Genomic DNA, 18273 nt, shown 5'->3' on the forward strand with positions numbered 1-18273 from the left:
GAATCAGCCTCAGGAAGAACAGTGAATGTTATGTAGATGCAGAGAGAGACCCAGGCTCTTTCCAATCCAGAGCAGACCATATTGTCTGGTGCTGGTGAATACCCAAAAAGGTGATTTTTTAGAGGACATTCCAACCTTCAAATTGTGAGGCTGTTTTGCAGAAAACACTACAAGGAGAGAACACTTCTTTGGGAGTAATCAGTAGTAACAATACAAAAAGTTTAAGACCATGAACTCCAGAGCCTGACTGCTGCAATTAAAATCCCTACTCTGCTACCCATTATCTGAGTGTCCATGGGCCACTGACCGTAACTTCCTTAGCCTCCGTTCCTTCATCTGTTAAAATGAGAATGATAATGGTATCCCTCTTATGGGGTAATTTTGAAATTAAAATTTCTTGATATAGTGATGTGATGATAAATGTTTAACAATCACCCTGGGGGATAAGGATGCTTTGTGCAAATGGCCTACTTCTTACCAGGGCCAATTTTGAGCTACCAACATAAAGCCAATCAGCTCACAGAATACCTGATGTTTTAACAACTGGCTCTCTCAAGCTGGTACATGACACACCACTGCATATAAAGTATTACAAAAGTGTCTGGCACTTGGTAAGCATTTTATAAATATACACACACATACAATATGTAGATATTAGTTACTATATATACTAACAAAATATATGACAGTATTTCCTCTGATTTTGAATCATTCAAATACACTATAATTTTCAGAATAACTAAATTTATAGTAGTGCCCAGGGGGTCCTACTTCCCAGAAGGCCCCCCAAAAAACCTATAACCTAACTAAAACAGTATGTTTACTATGCCAGTGCAGCTCCAGACAGATTTCCCTGATGTCTCTGCTCCTTCTAATCAGATTTCCACCCTCATACCCCTCCTAGATAGAGCAGAACCAAGTAAAAGCATGAATGATTCGTATTTGAATGACATTATCAATGATACATGATTTATAATTTTAAAACAATTATTGTGTATCTCAAGTGCTTTACTTACAATATCTCAATGAATCCTTACAGCAACCATATTGGGTGGATATTATTTTCAAGTGAAGAAACTGAGGCTCAGACAGGATTCATAACTTCCCAAAGGACATACCTCTAGTAAATAATACAACATACACTTAATCTGGTCTTTTGAGGCTAAACCTTAGGCTTGCTCCACTGTCACACATTATGGCATAATTAGAAGAGGGTTTCTTTTGGGTTTTTTCTCTTTTTCAGTTCCATGTAGAAATTTGGGTTAACTTACAGTACTTTAACAATAACTCTCTATACTACATACTATAGCTACTATATACTGAACCATGTATGTATTATAAAATTTTGTATATAAAGTCCACAGAAAGCTGTAGCTGGATATTTATAAACACTGGGGAAACTCATCTTAGTGCATATATTCCAGTGAATCACCCGTGATACTGAAATCAGTAAGGCTTATACTTTGATTTCTGTCATTTTTAGTTTATGTTTGCAATAACAGAATTCTTAAAATAAGTTTAATTTCTGACCATATCTTTATCTGAAGATACAAACACAATATTAAATCTGTAATTTAAAAAACATGGGAAAATACTCCTTTAGTAGAACAGCAGGATGGGGTAGAGTAGGGGTGGTTGTGGGGTAGTGAGGAAGACTTATACTGAATAGCGTTTAGGCACTGTGTGAGCCAATACAAATGTTCATCTGTTAACTATAGAGGTACAGAGTGAACACACATGCTTTAGGTCAATATAGCCATCTGCTTTCAAACAAACCAACACTATGCCTACAATTACAAAGAAATATAATACCCATATTTTATTCATACAAGGATGCATTTATACATACTCAGTGTCATAACCTGAAACATGACCTGTCCACCTTCACCACTCTCCTCCTCACTTACTTTGCTTGAGCTACATTGGCAATCTCCCTATTCCTAAAACAGACCAAACTGGTCCTACCTCTGACCATTCCCATTGCTTTAACATCTGCCTAAAATGCTCCTCCCCCAAATGTGTGTTCCCTCCTTCATATTCTTCAGACCTCTGCTTAACTATCACTCATTAGGGAGGTCTTGTCTGACCGCATCCCACGTCCTCCCACACTTATCTTGTTTTATCTTTTCCATAGTCCTTATCACCACCTGACATTTTATTTATATTTTTAATTGTGATAAAATACACATACAATTTACCATCTTAACTAACTTTTAGTGTACAGTTCAGTAGTGTGAAAATACATTCACATTGTTGTGCAACCAATCTCCAGAATTCTTTTCATCTTCCCAAACTGAAACGTTGTATCCGATAAACAACAACATCCACCCCCCCGACCCCTACAGTCCCTGGTAACAAGCATCCATCCTGCTTCCTGTCTCTATGAATCTGACTACTATATACTTCATAAAAGTGGAATCAGACAGTATTTGTCCTTTTATGGCTGGCTTATTTCACTGTCTTCAAGATTCATGCATATTCTAGCACGTATCAGAGTTTCCTGCCTTTTTAAGACTGAATAATATTTCATTGTATGTACAGTCAGCCTTCCATATCTGTGGGTTCAACATCCATGGATTCAACCAATCACACACAGAAAATACTCGAAAAAAAAATTCCAGAAAGGTCCAAAAAGCAAAACTTGCATCTGTCACACTTACATAGCATCTACATTGTATTAGGTATTACAAGCAATCCAGGGATGATTTAAAGTATACAGAAAGATGTGCTTAGATTATATGCAAATACTACCCTACTTTATAAGGGACTCGAGCATCCTACAATTTTGGTATCCAGGGAGGTCCTGGAACCAATTCCCTGTGGATACCAAGGGACAACTTTATAGATCATATTTTGTTTATCCATTATTCCATCAATGGATGCTTTCGCCTTTTGGCTATAATGCTTCTATGAACATAGGTGTAAAAATATCTGTTCAAGTTCCTGCTTTCAACTCTTTTGGTTCTAAACTTAGAAGTAGGATTGCTGGATTATATGGTAATTCTAGTTTTAATTTTTTGACAAGCTGCGATACTGTTTTCTATAGCACCTGCACCATTTTACATTCCCAATAGCAGTGCACAGGTTCCAATTTCTCCACATCCTCACCAATGCTTATTATATTCGGCTTGTGGTTGAGATTTCATATATTTATTTTTATGCCTTTATTTTCTATCTTTCCTACCTACCAGAATATAAGTTCCATGAGGGGAGGGATTTAATTTTTGTCAGTTTTATTTCCAAATCCTATAGCACTGCCTGACACATATTTACTAGGCATTCAAAAAATATCTGTTGAATGAACTAATGACAGCCCATCTTAAAAGATTTCATTTTTTTTTTTTGTTTTAAAAAACATTTTTATTTTGTATTTTTAATGGGGGTACTGGAGGTTGAACTCAGGACCTCCTACATACTAAGCATGTGTTGTACCACTGAGCTAAACTCACCCCCCTTAAAATATTTCTTTTATCTTAGCATAACTTTCAAACTGAAAAGATAAGAGAATAGTTATAGTAGGAATTATTACACAGACCACCTCTAATAGATTCCCTCGGAAATTTGAGTGCAAAAATTGAGACTCTTACCTCTGTTGATGATATTTTAAAATTTAAAAGCAGATGTAACTTCAGTAATGCACTATACACATAACATCAACTGGAAAACAAATTCCTTCAAAACACATTCTCTGCGATTGTCAAGAACCGTATTTGTTTGTTCCTGTGATCATCATCTAAACTGTATCTTTTGCTGTTAGGTTCAAAAGAAATGCTCTTAGATGATTATGTTTTTCATCACCATGGAAACATCAACCACAATGTTTATATCAAGCCCTTGTAGAAACAGATAAACAGAAAAAGAACTTAAAAACTACTTTTCCTTCCATTAAGGTAGATAAATTGAACATAAGATTCAGCCTTTCAACCTAACAGTAGTAAATACCCAGTAAATTAATTGCAGATTCATGAGACCTAAAATTCAATTGAGTTCTAGCTATGTAGATGTAGCAGATATTGTTGGTTGGCTAGCAAATACCTTTCTCTAATTTTTCCAGCCATTGGGATTGGATGACAATGTACCCAACCCCAATACATGGCATCCTGTTCATTTCTAGGGATTTTTTCAAGGGATAGGCAGACACGTGACACAGTTCTAACAATGAAAGGAAAAGAGGCTTTTGCAGGATTTTTCTCCCTCATAAAAAATGATGTATGACCAGAGGAAGACCTGGCCACTACCTGCCACCCCCCCCCAACCTTGCTTTTGGTTTTGGATATTACATAAAGACATGATGCTCGGAATTGTGGCAGCTTTCTCGTGACCAAGAGAGATAGCAAAACATCCAAGGACTGCAAAGCAGAAGGATCAGAGAAGTTTCAATCACTGATAACATTACTGAACCACTGAACCAACTATCCTAGGACTAATAACTTCTGGCCTCCTTGCTAGGTAAACAGTAGATACCTTTATGGCTTAAGGCATAATTAGATGAAACATCTTAATGATATGTGTGTGTTTTAGGTAGATTTTTCCATTAAATAGCTGTGATTCTAGAACACAACTTCATCATTTGCAATGATAGAGAAAGAGAGACTGTTAGGTGATCCAGACAAAGAAGCTTTGGGGGCCAGAGTAAGGATAAGTTAAAAGAGTTGAAGACCAAACGATAAACTGCAACTATATTATCTTTGCTGGAGCTGTAGGGATCAATTGCCAGCCTTGAAGCAATTTAGAGCATACCAAATTGTGGTAGCTGGTTAGAAATCATTCAGATAATATGTCTGCAGGGTCAGGAATCTGTGGGCATAAAAGTTAATAAAACAAAATCTTTAATGAAAGTTAATAAAACAAAAACTTTTATGAGATTACATTTTTTTCTATTAAATTTGAGGACAACAGATGAAGCCTGATAATAAAACATGCAAGATATGAAAATTCTCTCTCTGATGCTTTTACTTCTCTTCTAGGAGAAACTCATTTTAATCACTCTAGATGCCATCAGTTTGGATTAAGGTGATCCCAGGTGATTCACTTACTCAAACAATGACTCATTTTTGATATCTTTTCTATTAATGCCCACAATGCCACTTCCACCATACCTGCATATGAGTTGCTAGCTAGACACAATAAATCCTGACATTTTCATTTCATGATTCACAATTTCATTGTTACTTTCCTCTTTGAAAAGAGCAATAACTTGAGAATCATCTCTCCTTTCCACCTCTCCCACATTCTAATTTGGAAGGTCACAGCCTTTTTCCAGGTGTACAGGGACACTGACTTCCTCAGGGCAGCCAAACTCCTAGTCAGTTCCAGACTGATAAAGGAATCTTTATTACCTTCATCACAGTGGCAAACCCAGGTCTAAGAGGCACAAAAGAACTCTCCATCTTCCGTCCTAACTCTTTCCTCAGCATCCTTCCTCCCACCCTACCTTTCAGGTACTGAACTTTTAGAGTGGCCCAGGAGCATGAGCTTTTGAACTTCAAGGAGAGAGAAAAAGGAGCCCACAAAGTTAATGGAGTGGCATGGGGTTATTTTGCTTTGGGGTGTTTTTTTGTTTTTTGTTTTTTTTTTTTTTGGCATACTAAGATAATCCCATAGAACTTTTTTTTTTTTTTTTTTTTTTGGTGGCGGGGAGGTAATTAGGTTTATTTACTTATTTTTAGAGGAGGTATTGGGGATTGAACCCAGGACCTCATGCATGCTAAGCATGTGCTCTACTACTTGAGCTATACCCTCCCCCAGAACTTTTCAGAAAAACAACAGATAAGGAAAACTTCTTAATCATGAACCCATTACATCCTTCATCCCTCACGAATACTCAAAGCCAAATTTAAGTTCTTTTACAGTTCATAATGGCTTTTCCATTTACCAACGGAAATTTAACTAGAAAATATGTGAGTTATCCATTACATAGTAAAGTGCTCTGAAATACCTTACTTATTAAAAGTACATCATAAAACCAAACTCCATTTCCTCCCTTCTACCTAGTCTACATATGTGAGACTTTTTGTGGGGTGGGGAGCAAATAGTGGCATCCTTTTAGACATATTAAGTTTGAAGGACTTGAAGAATAAAAAGGAGAAGGTTTAGAGAGGTCAGATGAAAATATTAAGTCAAGAGAGGGGTTGGCACTAAGATAGTGATGGAAGAAAAGTTAGCATATGGGTGGTAATGGCGGTAACATATGGTGGTAGTCTGGGAAGAAGTATAAATATGTAAGAGAAGAAACTCGAAGATGGAAAGCAGAGTCTCTGAGAGACACTAATAGAGAGATAACAAGCAAAGGAAGAGGAAATGATGGAGGAGAATGATAAAGAACTGCCCAGGAAAACGCTAGGAAGAAAACCACAAATGAGTCATCATAACAAATAAGGCTTTTTATGATCTGGCTCTAGATTGACTCACCAGTCTCATCTCCGGTGACCTCCTCCAAACACTGTACTCCAGCCATTCTGAACTATGGATAATTCCCCCAAATGCAACATGCTCTCTACTTCCATGCCTTTGCACCTGTGTTCCCTCTGCCTGGAATTCCCTCCCTATCTTAGTCACGTTGCAAACTCTGACTCTTTCCTTCAAGTACCAGCTTCTCTTTAAGGCCTTTGCTGAATTCCCTAAGCAAATAAAAGGTCCCCATTGCATTGGATCATACCTCCATATCAAAATCATGACATTCTATCTGTTTGGTTTATTTTCCTGATAACATATATGCCATATAGCTATAGATTAAGTTCCATGAGTACTGAGTGTTTTCACCTCTGTATTTCCAGTCCCTACCATGGCACCTGGCATGAAAAGGTAGCATCATATGCTCTGTTTAAGGACAGGGGTTCTGATGCCTAACATGTGGGTATGAACCCCTCACTCTGCCATTTACTTGGCTGTGTGATCTTGAGCAAAATACTAAACTTCATTTTCTTTATCTTTAAATTGGGATAATTACTGTACCTATCTCCTAGAATGGATGGGAGAATAAAATGAGATAATACAGGTAAAGAACTTGTCACAGAGCTTGGCACAAACTCGGGGTCAGTTAAGTGTGAGTATCATTACTTCAGAGGAGTTCAATATAATTGTTGAACATATGAATGGTGCTCAACAGAATCAAAACTGCTGAGGAGTCTAGAAGGATTAAGGCTGTCAGTCTGTTAAATTCTCAACCAAAGCAGCCTTCTCTTCATGGCAGTTGGGTTTCCTTTACCTCATTATCAGGCTTATCCCCGCCCCAGTCTCTATAACAATGAGGATGAAAAAATTGAGGAAAAAAGAAAACAACTCCGGGACAAAGTCAAGTCCTAGAAGAGGCAAAATGAGTGTGATTAAGGTCAGAATAATTCTTCCTCTGAAACAGGAAGGAAGAAAGCAAGAATATGTGAAAATACAATGTTTAGAGGTGGAGGTGTGTTCCTGGCTTTCTTTTATAACTGAAGAGGGTGGCTATGAAAGAAGCATTCATGAATAAAACATTTTGTAATCTCAGATGAAAGAATTAAGCCAGTGATACAACAATCCAAGCTTTTATCAAAAATAGAGGTAGGATTTTCTAAGTTGGCATACAAGATCTTTTATCCAATTAGAAGTGTGATTTAGTCAACAGCCCTGTTACTCTTCTACATTATACCTATTCTTATATTTATAAATTCATGTTTTCTTAAATATTTATTCATTGGTGTTGAAATAAAATTTATAAGAACTTCTAACAAAGCTACACAAATACTTGATAACTATCATGGGTAGGGAATAACATTAAATATACTAATTTACTGGATATTATTTTTAGCTCAATTGTGCAAATGTACAAAACAAATATTTTTCTTTATAAACTTGCATTATGAAAATGATGAGTCCATATAATTTATGTTAAATATATCTGTTATTCTTAAATTTATAAGCTCACACAATTTAAGCAATATCACAATACTATGCAGCTAATATTTTTGCTCATGTTTGTGACTATCAGCCATTACATGTGGCAGTAAATTGGTTAAACCAGGTTAAATCTAGTTCCAGAAAAGTTTTATTTTGAATTTCCTGATACCAAAATAAACTAGGGTGAAATAGCTTTATGATATTAAAGCAAAGACAGACATCAAAAGAGAAACACAGTATTCACAAAACCTGTGGGAAGATTTCTTTTAGTTTTGTGAGCGTATCCTTTAGGACAGTCAGAAAAAAGGTCAGACAAACTCAAGTTATATTAGATCATACACTGCAGAAAAATGATGTGATCCTTCTACATTTATTACCGTAAGAGTTGAACAAAGGTTAATGGATTTGAAATATTGCATTTCCAGGAGTCTGATTTTTAATACCAAGTGGCTGGCAAGTTACTATCTCTTATAAGGGAAAATTGTTGTGATAAATAACTTGTATATAAAGATAGTGTAGAAGATTCAGGGAGAGTTGTTACTACTTCAGTTGATGTGAAATAAAGCATTTAAAAGAAGAAAACTGTTTTCAGGCCTGCTCAGGTAAAACAAAAGAATGTTTGTTTAATTTCCATTAAAAGAAAAAATGAATCCCAGATGTCACACTTGACAAAAACTCAGATCTTGATGCTTCCTTCAATTTCTTTAAAATGTGAGATATCATTCTCAATGAGCATGATTGCATCTTTGGCTTCCTGTTGGCTTCCATTCCCTAAACTTTCTGCTCTGGTCATGTGTAACACAAGGAGGTACCATCAGTCTGCCCAAAGAGTTTTGTTTTCAGCATGAACTCCCATCAAGAAATGACCAAGTAAGCTGTAACTTAAAATATCCTTCCATCACGTACAGCTCACCAAATGGTGATCATGACCAAATACACATTCTCAAGACAGAAGACACTGATTACAGATATATCATTAACAGGTTAGTAGATATACCATGGCAGAAGATTTGCAGAGTAAAGCAACAGAGGCAAACAACCCAGAAACTTATACTTTAAATAATATTTAAATTAACTTTAATTAAATTGACTAAATTAACAATTTTCAAATTAAATCACATTAGCATCAAGTAAGATTAATATGCAGATAATGATAATGGCCTTAAACAAAGAATTTATCAACTGCAGCACAGACATTGCCGGGAAAGATATGGGATTTAGAATGTCATCAGGTTACATCTGGAAGAAAGGAAATCCAGACAGGACTGAAACTTCTTACTGAATATGCACAGAACTTCATACCAAAACCCCACTGGATAGTATTAATAATTGCAAAGATATGCTTAAATTATTGCATCTTTAAATACCCATAATTTTCATTCAATATTGTGAGTTCCATTATTCCTTATGCATTGTTTTATTACCTTCAAAAAGTCCCAAATTAAAGAACTTTTTGAAAGCATTGTTCCCAAAAGATATCTGGACTAATTCCCGGACATTAGTCAAGATCCTGGTGCCCAAATAAGCCAAGCCAGATAAGCAATATCTATTACAATGTTCATTTCTTTTCTGAGTGTTCTACAAGTTACATTTTTACAAAGACATCTTAGTGAGAGCTATGATCTTAAATTTATTATTGGTCAGCCTTTGAAATAAGTTATTCCTTCAAAACCCAACATGAAACAACAGCTCCAGAATTTCTATTCAAGAGAAGGTGATCTGATTAGAAGACAGAATCTAAGGGAGCATGGCACGAAGTTATTTGTGCAGAAAGTAAACATTGTTTTTCTTAGATTTTACGTTACAGAATCGATGAAAACAGCAATGTTTCCTAAAGTTACTTTTTTTCACATTGAGTTAAGATTGTGAAAATATGGCTCATCCATGATTAGGTGATGATGATGATGATGATTTTATTTGAAGGTAGCTTTTATCTGGGGATGGGAGGGATAAGCCCTAGCAGGAGTATTCACATTCTACAGAATAAAAACCAAACTCTGGTAAACTGAAGACTCTCCCTGATGTTCTATGTATTATCTTTCCAATTTATCTTTCACCAGTCTCTCCTTGTCTCTTACTCTGTGGCCAACTGGGATTGATTACTAACCATTCTGCCTAGCCGCCAATATTTTCCCATCTCTGTGTGTCTTTTCATGCTGTTCATTCTGGATCTGAAACGCTTTTTATCTAATCTTTACCTGTCAAAATTAAATGCATTCATCAATATCCCACTCAGATTTCAACTGTTTCACTAAACCTAATATGATTTCCTCCAAACAAAATAAACTTCTTTTATCTGTCCTCCCATGGTACTTTGTACTCTGCTGTCATACTTCCCATATTCTATCTGTATTACAGTAAGCTGTGTACCCTGCTGGATTTCTTCTTCTATGATTGTAAGATTTTTGAGAGCAGGGATAGATCTAATATCCTTTTTAGCAAGAATTTTTCAAATGAACCATAACTTATTTTATATAATGGTGACTTTTCTTTTGAAAAATCTAAGTTATCTCTTAAAATGACCACCAAGGGGTATTCTACAGGTGACAACTGACATTTTAAATTTGATTTCTCATTTTAAGGGCCACTTTCTATGTATCCAAATATATACTTTCTACATCCAAGTGAAAATGTAAAGGAAGGTTACATTATTAGTATATCTTCCACTAAATGACAGTTAAAGAGAAAACTGTGATTGATTGCTATCTTGTTGTTTGAAATGTAATAAAATTCCATTGGCTAAAGAGCAAACAATTACTAATCAGGGCCTTGTTCAGACTGCCATTCATTTGCTAGGTAGTTCTGAGCAAATTACTTATACTCCTTGTGCATCCACTAAACTAATCTGAAATCTAAAGTATGGATTATCTGCTTTCCAAGTTGTTACACATATCGGTCATTAAGTGATTGCAAAGAATTATGATGAAAGCAGGATTCCGAAAAGTGAACAGAAACAGTACTTGTTAATAATACTCCAGAACTTGAATAATCTAAAATGATCTAAGGAGAAAATGGAGTTCAATGAAAAAGAGTTTCCAGCCAAAGTAGGTATAATATTTTCCCACTTAAATATTCATAAATCACTATATGCAAACACATACTTTTGCATGTTGTCTGATTTTCAATTGTTAATGAGTCCTGGGCTTAGGTTCTGCCCTTGGATTATATTTGGACACTTCAACAAAGGAAATGTTGGCAAAAGTGTTCAACATCATTAGTCATTAAAGAAATACAAATTAAAATCACAATGAGCTACTTCTGTCCATCAGTATGACTAATGCAAAAAAAAAAAAAATGACAACACCAAAAATTAGTAAGGATGTGGAGCAACAGGAACTCTCATTCATTTTTGGAAGGAATGCAAAAGCAGTATAACCCCCTTGGAAAATAGTTTGGCAGTTTCCTATAAAGTTAAACATACGCTTACCATATATGATCCAATGATCCTATTCCTAGGTATATACCCAAGGGAAGTGAAAATGTATGTTTACACAAAACCTGTGTACAAATGTCTAATAGCAATTTTATTCATAATTGCTCCAACCTGGAAATGCCCCAATGTCTTTCATCTGAATGGCTAAACAGTGGTATACCTATACAATGAATTACTATTCCACAATAAAAAGGAACAAAATAGTGACAAATGCAAGAAGTTAGATGACTATTAAGAGCATTATGCTGAATGAAAAAAGTCAACTCCAAAATTTTCTGGATGATTCCATTTATATGACACTCTAGGAAAGGCAAAAATGTAGGGACAGAGGACAGCACAGTGGCTGCCAGAGGTTGGAGGTGGAAGGATTTGTTTGATTGCAGAGGAATTAGCACAAGGGAATGTTTCAGGGAGATAGAACTGTTATATACCTAGATTGTGGTGGTAGATACATAACTCTAAGTATTTGTCAAAACTCATTAAACTGTACGAAAAGTGAATTTTACTGTATGTAGATAAAAAAACAAAATTTAAAACTCTATACCAATTATATCAATGTGTCACTGTATTCATTTATTGCTTTCTTCTCTCATCCTTCACTGTCTAAAGTATTCTCTTTTGTAACTCAAATACTTCACATAACATGAAAATTCAAAATATATAGCTTACCTTGACAAGCATAAACAAAAAATGGAATCAATATTGGAAGAAACTGAAACACTTGAAAATGCAAGCCTACTATATATTTATGCCTGTTCAGGAAGACTCTCCACTAACCCAACTCATTCTTAGAATTATTTTTCCCAGGACCATCGTGGAAATAGCAGGAATAACTGAGGAGCTCTCTGGAAAAGGAAAACTAAATAAGGACCTTAGTCTCTCCTTTCAGCAACCCTGAGGCTGGAGAAATGCTCTCTTAATACAGAAGTGAAAATGAAATTCAAGTTATTCTCATTTAATGAATTAGAGTAATGAAAATTATTTCAACTCTGTTGTAAATCCTTCAGTTAATCAAGGCAACTTAATGGAGGATTCCTGAGAATGGTTACAAATGGCTCAAAGTAGCAGGAGTGCTAAGAAGATCTCCCCTGTTATAATGTCTCAAAATTAGAAGGGGAAGACAATAAAACAATAGTGATTTAAATGTATTTTAAATCTCTGAGTTGCAACTTAGTAGCTATGACCTTGAGGATGTAGCTTAGTTTCACTAAACCCACATTTTTCATCTCGAAAATGGGAATAATAGTATCTCCTTCATAGGACTGTTGGGAAAACTGTAACTAGCTTAGCATCACACCAGCTCATTGCACATATTTTATTATTACCATATGGGAGGTCTCTGACTTTCCACAGCAAACAAAGAAGGAACACTGGTTTGCTTCCATAAACGAAATAACACTAATACTCACAGATCTTGGAGAAGGACTGATCATGAAATAAGAGAAAGACACTAAATTTTACCGGCACCAATTATAACAGATGTCTTGGACCTCTCAATTCTCAAAGCAACCAATGCTTTGGAAACTCCCATCAGAGCTCACTAGAAAGATGATGAGGCCCAAAAAGGTGCTAGCAAAGTGTCTTAACTTCAAGATCTCAATAATATTCATTTAATTGATTTAAATTTTCTGGCAGTGGCCTTAGAAGTCACATGGATCTCTTAATGTACATAATGTATGTAGACAAACTGTTTAAAAACTTAGTTGCAAAACTACCATTTCTAAATCTTTTCTTTTACAAAGTCAGAAAATGAATAAAGAATAAACAGATAATGAAATCCAGGAAATCTGTCTCCATAGTTTGGTAACTAATTTGACTTAAATGGCTTTTCCAGTAGGCGGCCTGAGGTGACCTCTAAAAATGGTTCGCTATTCACTTGACCCAGAAAACCCCACAAAATCATGCAAATCAAGAGATTCAAATCTTCGTGTTCACTTTAAGAACACTCGTGAAACTGCCCAGGCCATTAAGGGTATGCAAATCCGAAAAGCCACCAAGTAGCTGAAGGACGTCACTTACAGAAGCAATGTGTGCCGTTCAGTTGTTACAATGGTGGAGTTGGTAGGTGTGCCCAGGCAAAACAGTGGGGCTGGGCACAGGATCGATGTCCCAAAAAGAGTGCTGAATTTTTACTGCACATGCTCAAAAATGCAGAAAGTAATGCAGAACTTAAGGGCTTAGATGTAGATTCACTGGTCATTGAGCACATCCAGATGAACAAAGCTCCCAACATGCAGCACAGGACTTACAGAGCTCATGGTCGGATCAACCCTTACGTGAGCTCTCCCTGCCACATTGAGATGATCCTTACTGAAAAAGAGCAGATTGTTCCTAAACCAGACGAGGAGGTTGCACAGAAGAAAAAGATATCCCAGAAGAAACTGAAGAAACAAAAACTTACGGCCCAGGAATAAATTCAGCAAAAAATAAATGCAAATAAAAGTAAAAGCAGAAAAAAAACTTTTGACTTAAATGTTTTTTAAAAAAGTAGTGAAACCTCTATACCATAATTATCTTACATATAAAATAAAGAAAAAATAACCTTTTTCTTAAAAGAGAAAAAAAAAATGTCTAGTATCTTAGGAGCCTGAGAAGACAGAGTATATTAATATTTTTTTCTTCCTTAACATTACAGAATGAAGTTGAAGGTCAATGTCCCTTGATCTTCTCATTTTTGGGAACCTAGATTTTAACTGCATTGGTAAATGCACTGAACTACATTAGCTATTTCATGCTATATCAGCATTGTCCAAAAGCTTAAAAAGAAAAAACTTCTTCCAAAAGATCAAGAGAACAGAAATATATATCAAGTGGATGCAAATATTAATTCAGTCATACGATGACTTTTCAGGTATATGCAAACTTAGGTATTATTTAGACTCATTATTAGAGGAATGATCAAGACAAAAAGCTGAGAAATAAATATATATTTTTAAAAATAACATGGAAAAGCCCCTACAAGCAATTCAAATTTCAAATTCTTTAATGCTTGTCTTCACTAAAATTAACTATGGCTCCTAATGGATAAAATTTTTGTCTTCTTCATTTCTGTATGTTTAGGGTATAAAACCTTACTTTGTGCTGAATAAATGTTGAATAAATGAATCTTCACATAGCATATTTTCAGTGAAATTAGCAGTTAAATATACTAATTTACTGAAATTTATAGTATATATTTATATTTTATATTTATAGTCACTGAAAGCCTTTCTAAAATATTTTTATTTCTAAACTTTTATTGTATAATCAAAATTATGACCAATAAATTTATCTGTTGCTAAAACTCATGAGATGTCTTTAATTAACATCTTTCAACCTTGGATTGGACTTCTGTGCTTTTTCAATTATACTTTTTCTGTCAACTATGTTTAGAAAGAGGAAAACAATCCAGATTTTAATTCAATTCTGATTCAATACAGAATTGATTCAGAAAGGAATTGCTAAAGAACAAGGAGAAATATGTCAGGGACACAGTTAAAATATACTGGGACTAGGACCTAAAAATTTCACCACTTTGCAAGAAAACAGTTATCTCTTCTGTTTTTTTTATTTCTAATTTGCTCAAAATCACTTGCTGAAAAGTGGTGATGCTGCAGTCAGAGGTTGTCAGTACTTCTGTTCCACCTGCCTGGATGAATCAGATAGACTGGAATGATTCCAATAATTCCAGCAACCTATTTCTACATCCTATGCAAATTAATGCACCAATCACTAAAACAGTACTTCTGTAAGGTCACAGAAATGAAAGTCTGAACAGAGGACACCAATTACTTGAATGTTGCAGCATGATGTCATTTATACAGCTTCTAATTATGAGGTCCTCTAAGTAGAGTATCTACTCTGCAAAATAGCAATGACTTTTCATGCAATTTTTTTCTAGTAACTATTTTCATGCATACTATTTCTTAGGTCAGTAGTATTCTAAATATAGAATGAGATTTCACAGAGATTCTTATTAGTGCATATAATCTACTTAAATTAACATATTTTACTTCCTCAATGCTTATATAACTATATACACATACATACATACTTAATCAAATAGGTATAAAAATGATTTTTCCCATAGGATGTGATTTTTCTTATATTGCAAACAGCAATCATTTCACCTTCATTCTTAGATGCATAAATATCACAAATACAGACTTAATGATGCATGCTACCACAGTTCTTCAGGGGGAAAAAATTAGCTGCAACTGCAATTAAAAATGCACTGTCATAAAATTAAAGTCTTCGATTCTATAAGAATTTAAAACCTTAACAATTTCACTGAGACACAGGGTGCCATTAAAAAAAAAAGCACTCATTGATTTATAGTTATTGTATTAAAAATAAACATAAACAAGTTACCCCTAAAATAACATTATCTATACATATTAAAATTCAAATATGACAAACACCTTGTTTAATGTCAACCAAATTTTACTATCATGTTTTTATAAATTCTCACTAAAGCTTCTGGGTTCTTCAAAATTTCCACATTAACCTGAAGAAAAACCATTCTGTTGGGCATTATCCTCCTGCTCCATCAACCAATTTTACTCTATTTCTAAACAGCAATTCGATTATCTTTGGTAAAGAGGTTGCCTATCTGCAGTCAGTGGATCATATTCTCACACCCATACACTACAATGAACAGGGCAAGCTGACACTTGGCGTTACTACTGTGATAACCTAAAGTGCTAATGCTGTAGTTCCTGGCAATGGTAGCACAGACACAAAAAAGCTCTTTTAGATACCAAATCACAGATCACAACCAGATGGAGTACTCCCATGTTTTAATATTACCACACAAACAGAAAACAGGGCTTAGTCAAACAGCCAAAGAAATGCGCGTCCTCCCCCTCCCCCCGCCCCCTTGCAGTGCTGAGGAAAACTGTGTCTGCAGACGCCGGGAGAGCACACACACGTTTTCTAGTACTAGTGTCTAATACTGGGCTGCAATTATTGGGTGTAGCTCTGTCCGAAAGTTGAGAACTGGTAAGCAGCCTCTAGAAGCGGTTTCTTCTCTCCTGAGGGTGGGAAGTGAAAGCTTCCAGCGGTCCCCCTCAAGGTCCTCAGGGTTTGGGGTGTGGGGTGAATTTTCCCCCTGAGGGCACCACGGGCTCCTTCTAATGGTGTAGCTCCGCAGTGGGTCATGTGACATGGGCGTGTGCCTCTGCGCGGCGGGGGGATGAGTTTGCGGGGTGTGTTTGAGGGTGTGTGTGTGCGAGCGTGTGTGCAGAAGTTACACGTCTGGTTTTGGAGAACGTGTTTTTCTAAGGGTGTTTGTGTGTGTGTGTTCCTGAGTCCGTGTGTGAAGCGAGACTGAGAAAAAGGGATTCAGAGAATGGTCGTGGGCCAGGCAATGAGGCCAAGTATGCCTGTGTCAGTCCCGCTCCTCAGTCAGCCTTTGCCTTGGGACGAGGTCCCAGTCCCCAGGGAGGCGAGGACAATGGGGTGCGGGCGCCCCTCCCCGCACTTTGTGCACCCACCTGACGAATCCGCGGCGGGTTCGGCGGGGTGGAGGCCCCGCCTTCCGGGGCCGGGGAGGTGGGAGAAGCCATCTTTCTGGTGCTCGGGTTTCTTCCTCCTGTCACGCCCGGGTCTCCCGCGTCCCCTGCGACTCCTCAGCGCCGGGCCTGCGGCCCGCGGCCCGAGATGGGCCGGGAGTCTCCTCAGCCGCCGCGCCCGCGGCCCCGCCCAGCGCGAGGGGCGGCTGCCCCCTTGGCTCGCCCGCCGGGAGTCCTGGCCGGAGCCCCTCGCCCCTGCCTGCGCCTACCTACCTCCCGGAGGGGAGACTCGGGGCCATGGCTGGCCGGGGTCGGGCGCGACCTTGGCCGCGGGGCCGGGCTGGCGGCTGCTCCTTCCGAGCGCCGCGCGTCGCGCGTGTGTCTGAATGTGCGAGCGGCGGGGCTTATTCTAGAGGCGCCCGGAGAAATGAGGCTGCTTCCCTCGCTGCTGCCGCTATCGCCGGGAGAGCGATGAGCTCATGGACAGCTCCCAGAAATATGTCTATATGCACCACTGACTGCCGGAGTTCGGGAGGTGGGTGGGGATAAGGAGGCTCCTCGGCGGGCGCTCCCGCATCACAGGCAGACGCTCGTTCCCTCTGGAGGCCCGCGGCCGCTGGGGCACGTCCAGCTCCTCCCTGCCCAACGCCACACTCACTCGGCTCTTTCCATTCATACCGTGCACACATTTCCTATTCATACGCATTCTCCCCTTTCGCGCTGTGACAGGCACCCACCCACTGCTGGCCTCCACAGACACACATTCTTTGTTCTGCCAACCACTCGCTCTTGATAAGTAGGAATAAATTGATGGAATGAACACGGTGTGAAATGCCACTGACACTTCGACCCATGTCAGATGTGAGCTGGTGAATCAAGTGACTTAAGCGCCGTGTCTTCTATGGTTTGGGCGTTTTTGCCTTCCCCAAGATCCAGCTTCTCCCTTCCCACCTTCTTCACTATGAGAAAGCATCTTCCAGCTACTATCAAGGTTAGTGATGGCCCCATCTTCACTAAGGCAGAGAGCTTGTCTTCTGGGCCAGGACCAGGTTTAGCAGACCTCAAACTGTGCCAAGCCTTGTGGCAGGAGTGGTGAGTCCCCGCACGGGGTGGGGGTGGGGGGGGCGGCAGCCTTGTGTGCATCACTGTGTCTCAGGGATGTCATGTCGTTGGAGTTATTGACTGAGTGCAAAACACTTTCCAGGACCAGATCATTATCTCCTTTCTTTGGCTCAGCTGCTTCATTGAAGTGGGAATTATTATGGCTTTTTAAAGATAAGAAGATGACCCTCAAGAGATTAGTTTGTTCCCTCTCATGAATGCTTTTCCTTTCTTATTGCTCTCCATGCAAACATAGAACCACCTTTAAAAAATGTTTTCCTTTACCACAGACTCCCTTCTCAGCCTCCTTCCCCATCCCCCAGCTAGTGTTATAGTGTTTACACTGCTTTTCATCAAGATCTTCTACAAAGT

The 18273-nt window shown here is 37.8% G+C and overlaps 1 protein-coding gene across 2 annotated transcripts in view; it reads right to left on the reverse strand.

The window, feature by feature from the left end:
• ANK2 (ankyrin 2) overlaps positions 1-17376 on the reverse strand; it is a 601138-nt gene extending 583762 nt beyond the window's left edge. The window contains exon 1 of one of the 2 annotated variants that reach the window (XM_074341892.1): positions 16783-17376. In XM_074341892.1, coding sequence (XP_074197993.1) covers positions 16783-16854 — 72 coding nt within the window. In that variant the 5' untranslated portion in view covers positions 16855-17376. The remainder of the gene's footprint in view (positions 1-16782) is intronic. The other variant, XM_074341900.1, reaches the window with a different exon arrangement.
• Between the last annotated feature and the right edge of the window lie 897 nt (positions 17377-18273).

The sequence above is a fragment of the Camelus bactrianus genome, chromosome 2, assembly GCF_048773025.1.
Source record: "Camelus bactrianus isolate YW-2024 breed Bactrian camel chromosome 2, ASM4877302v1, whole genome shotgun sequence".
Lineage (NCBI taxonomy): Eukaryota > Metazoa > Chordata > Mammalia > Artiodactyla > Camelidae > Camelus > Camelus bactrianus.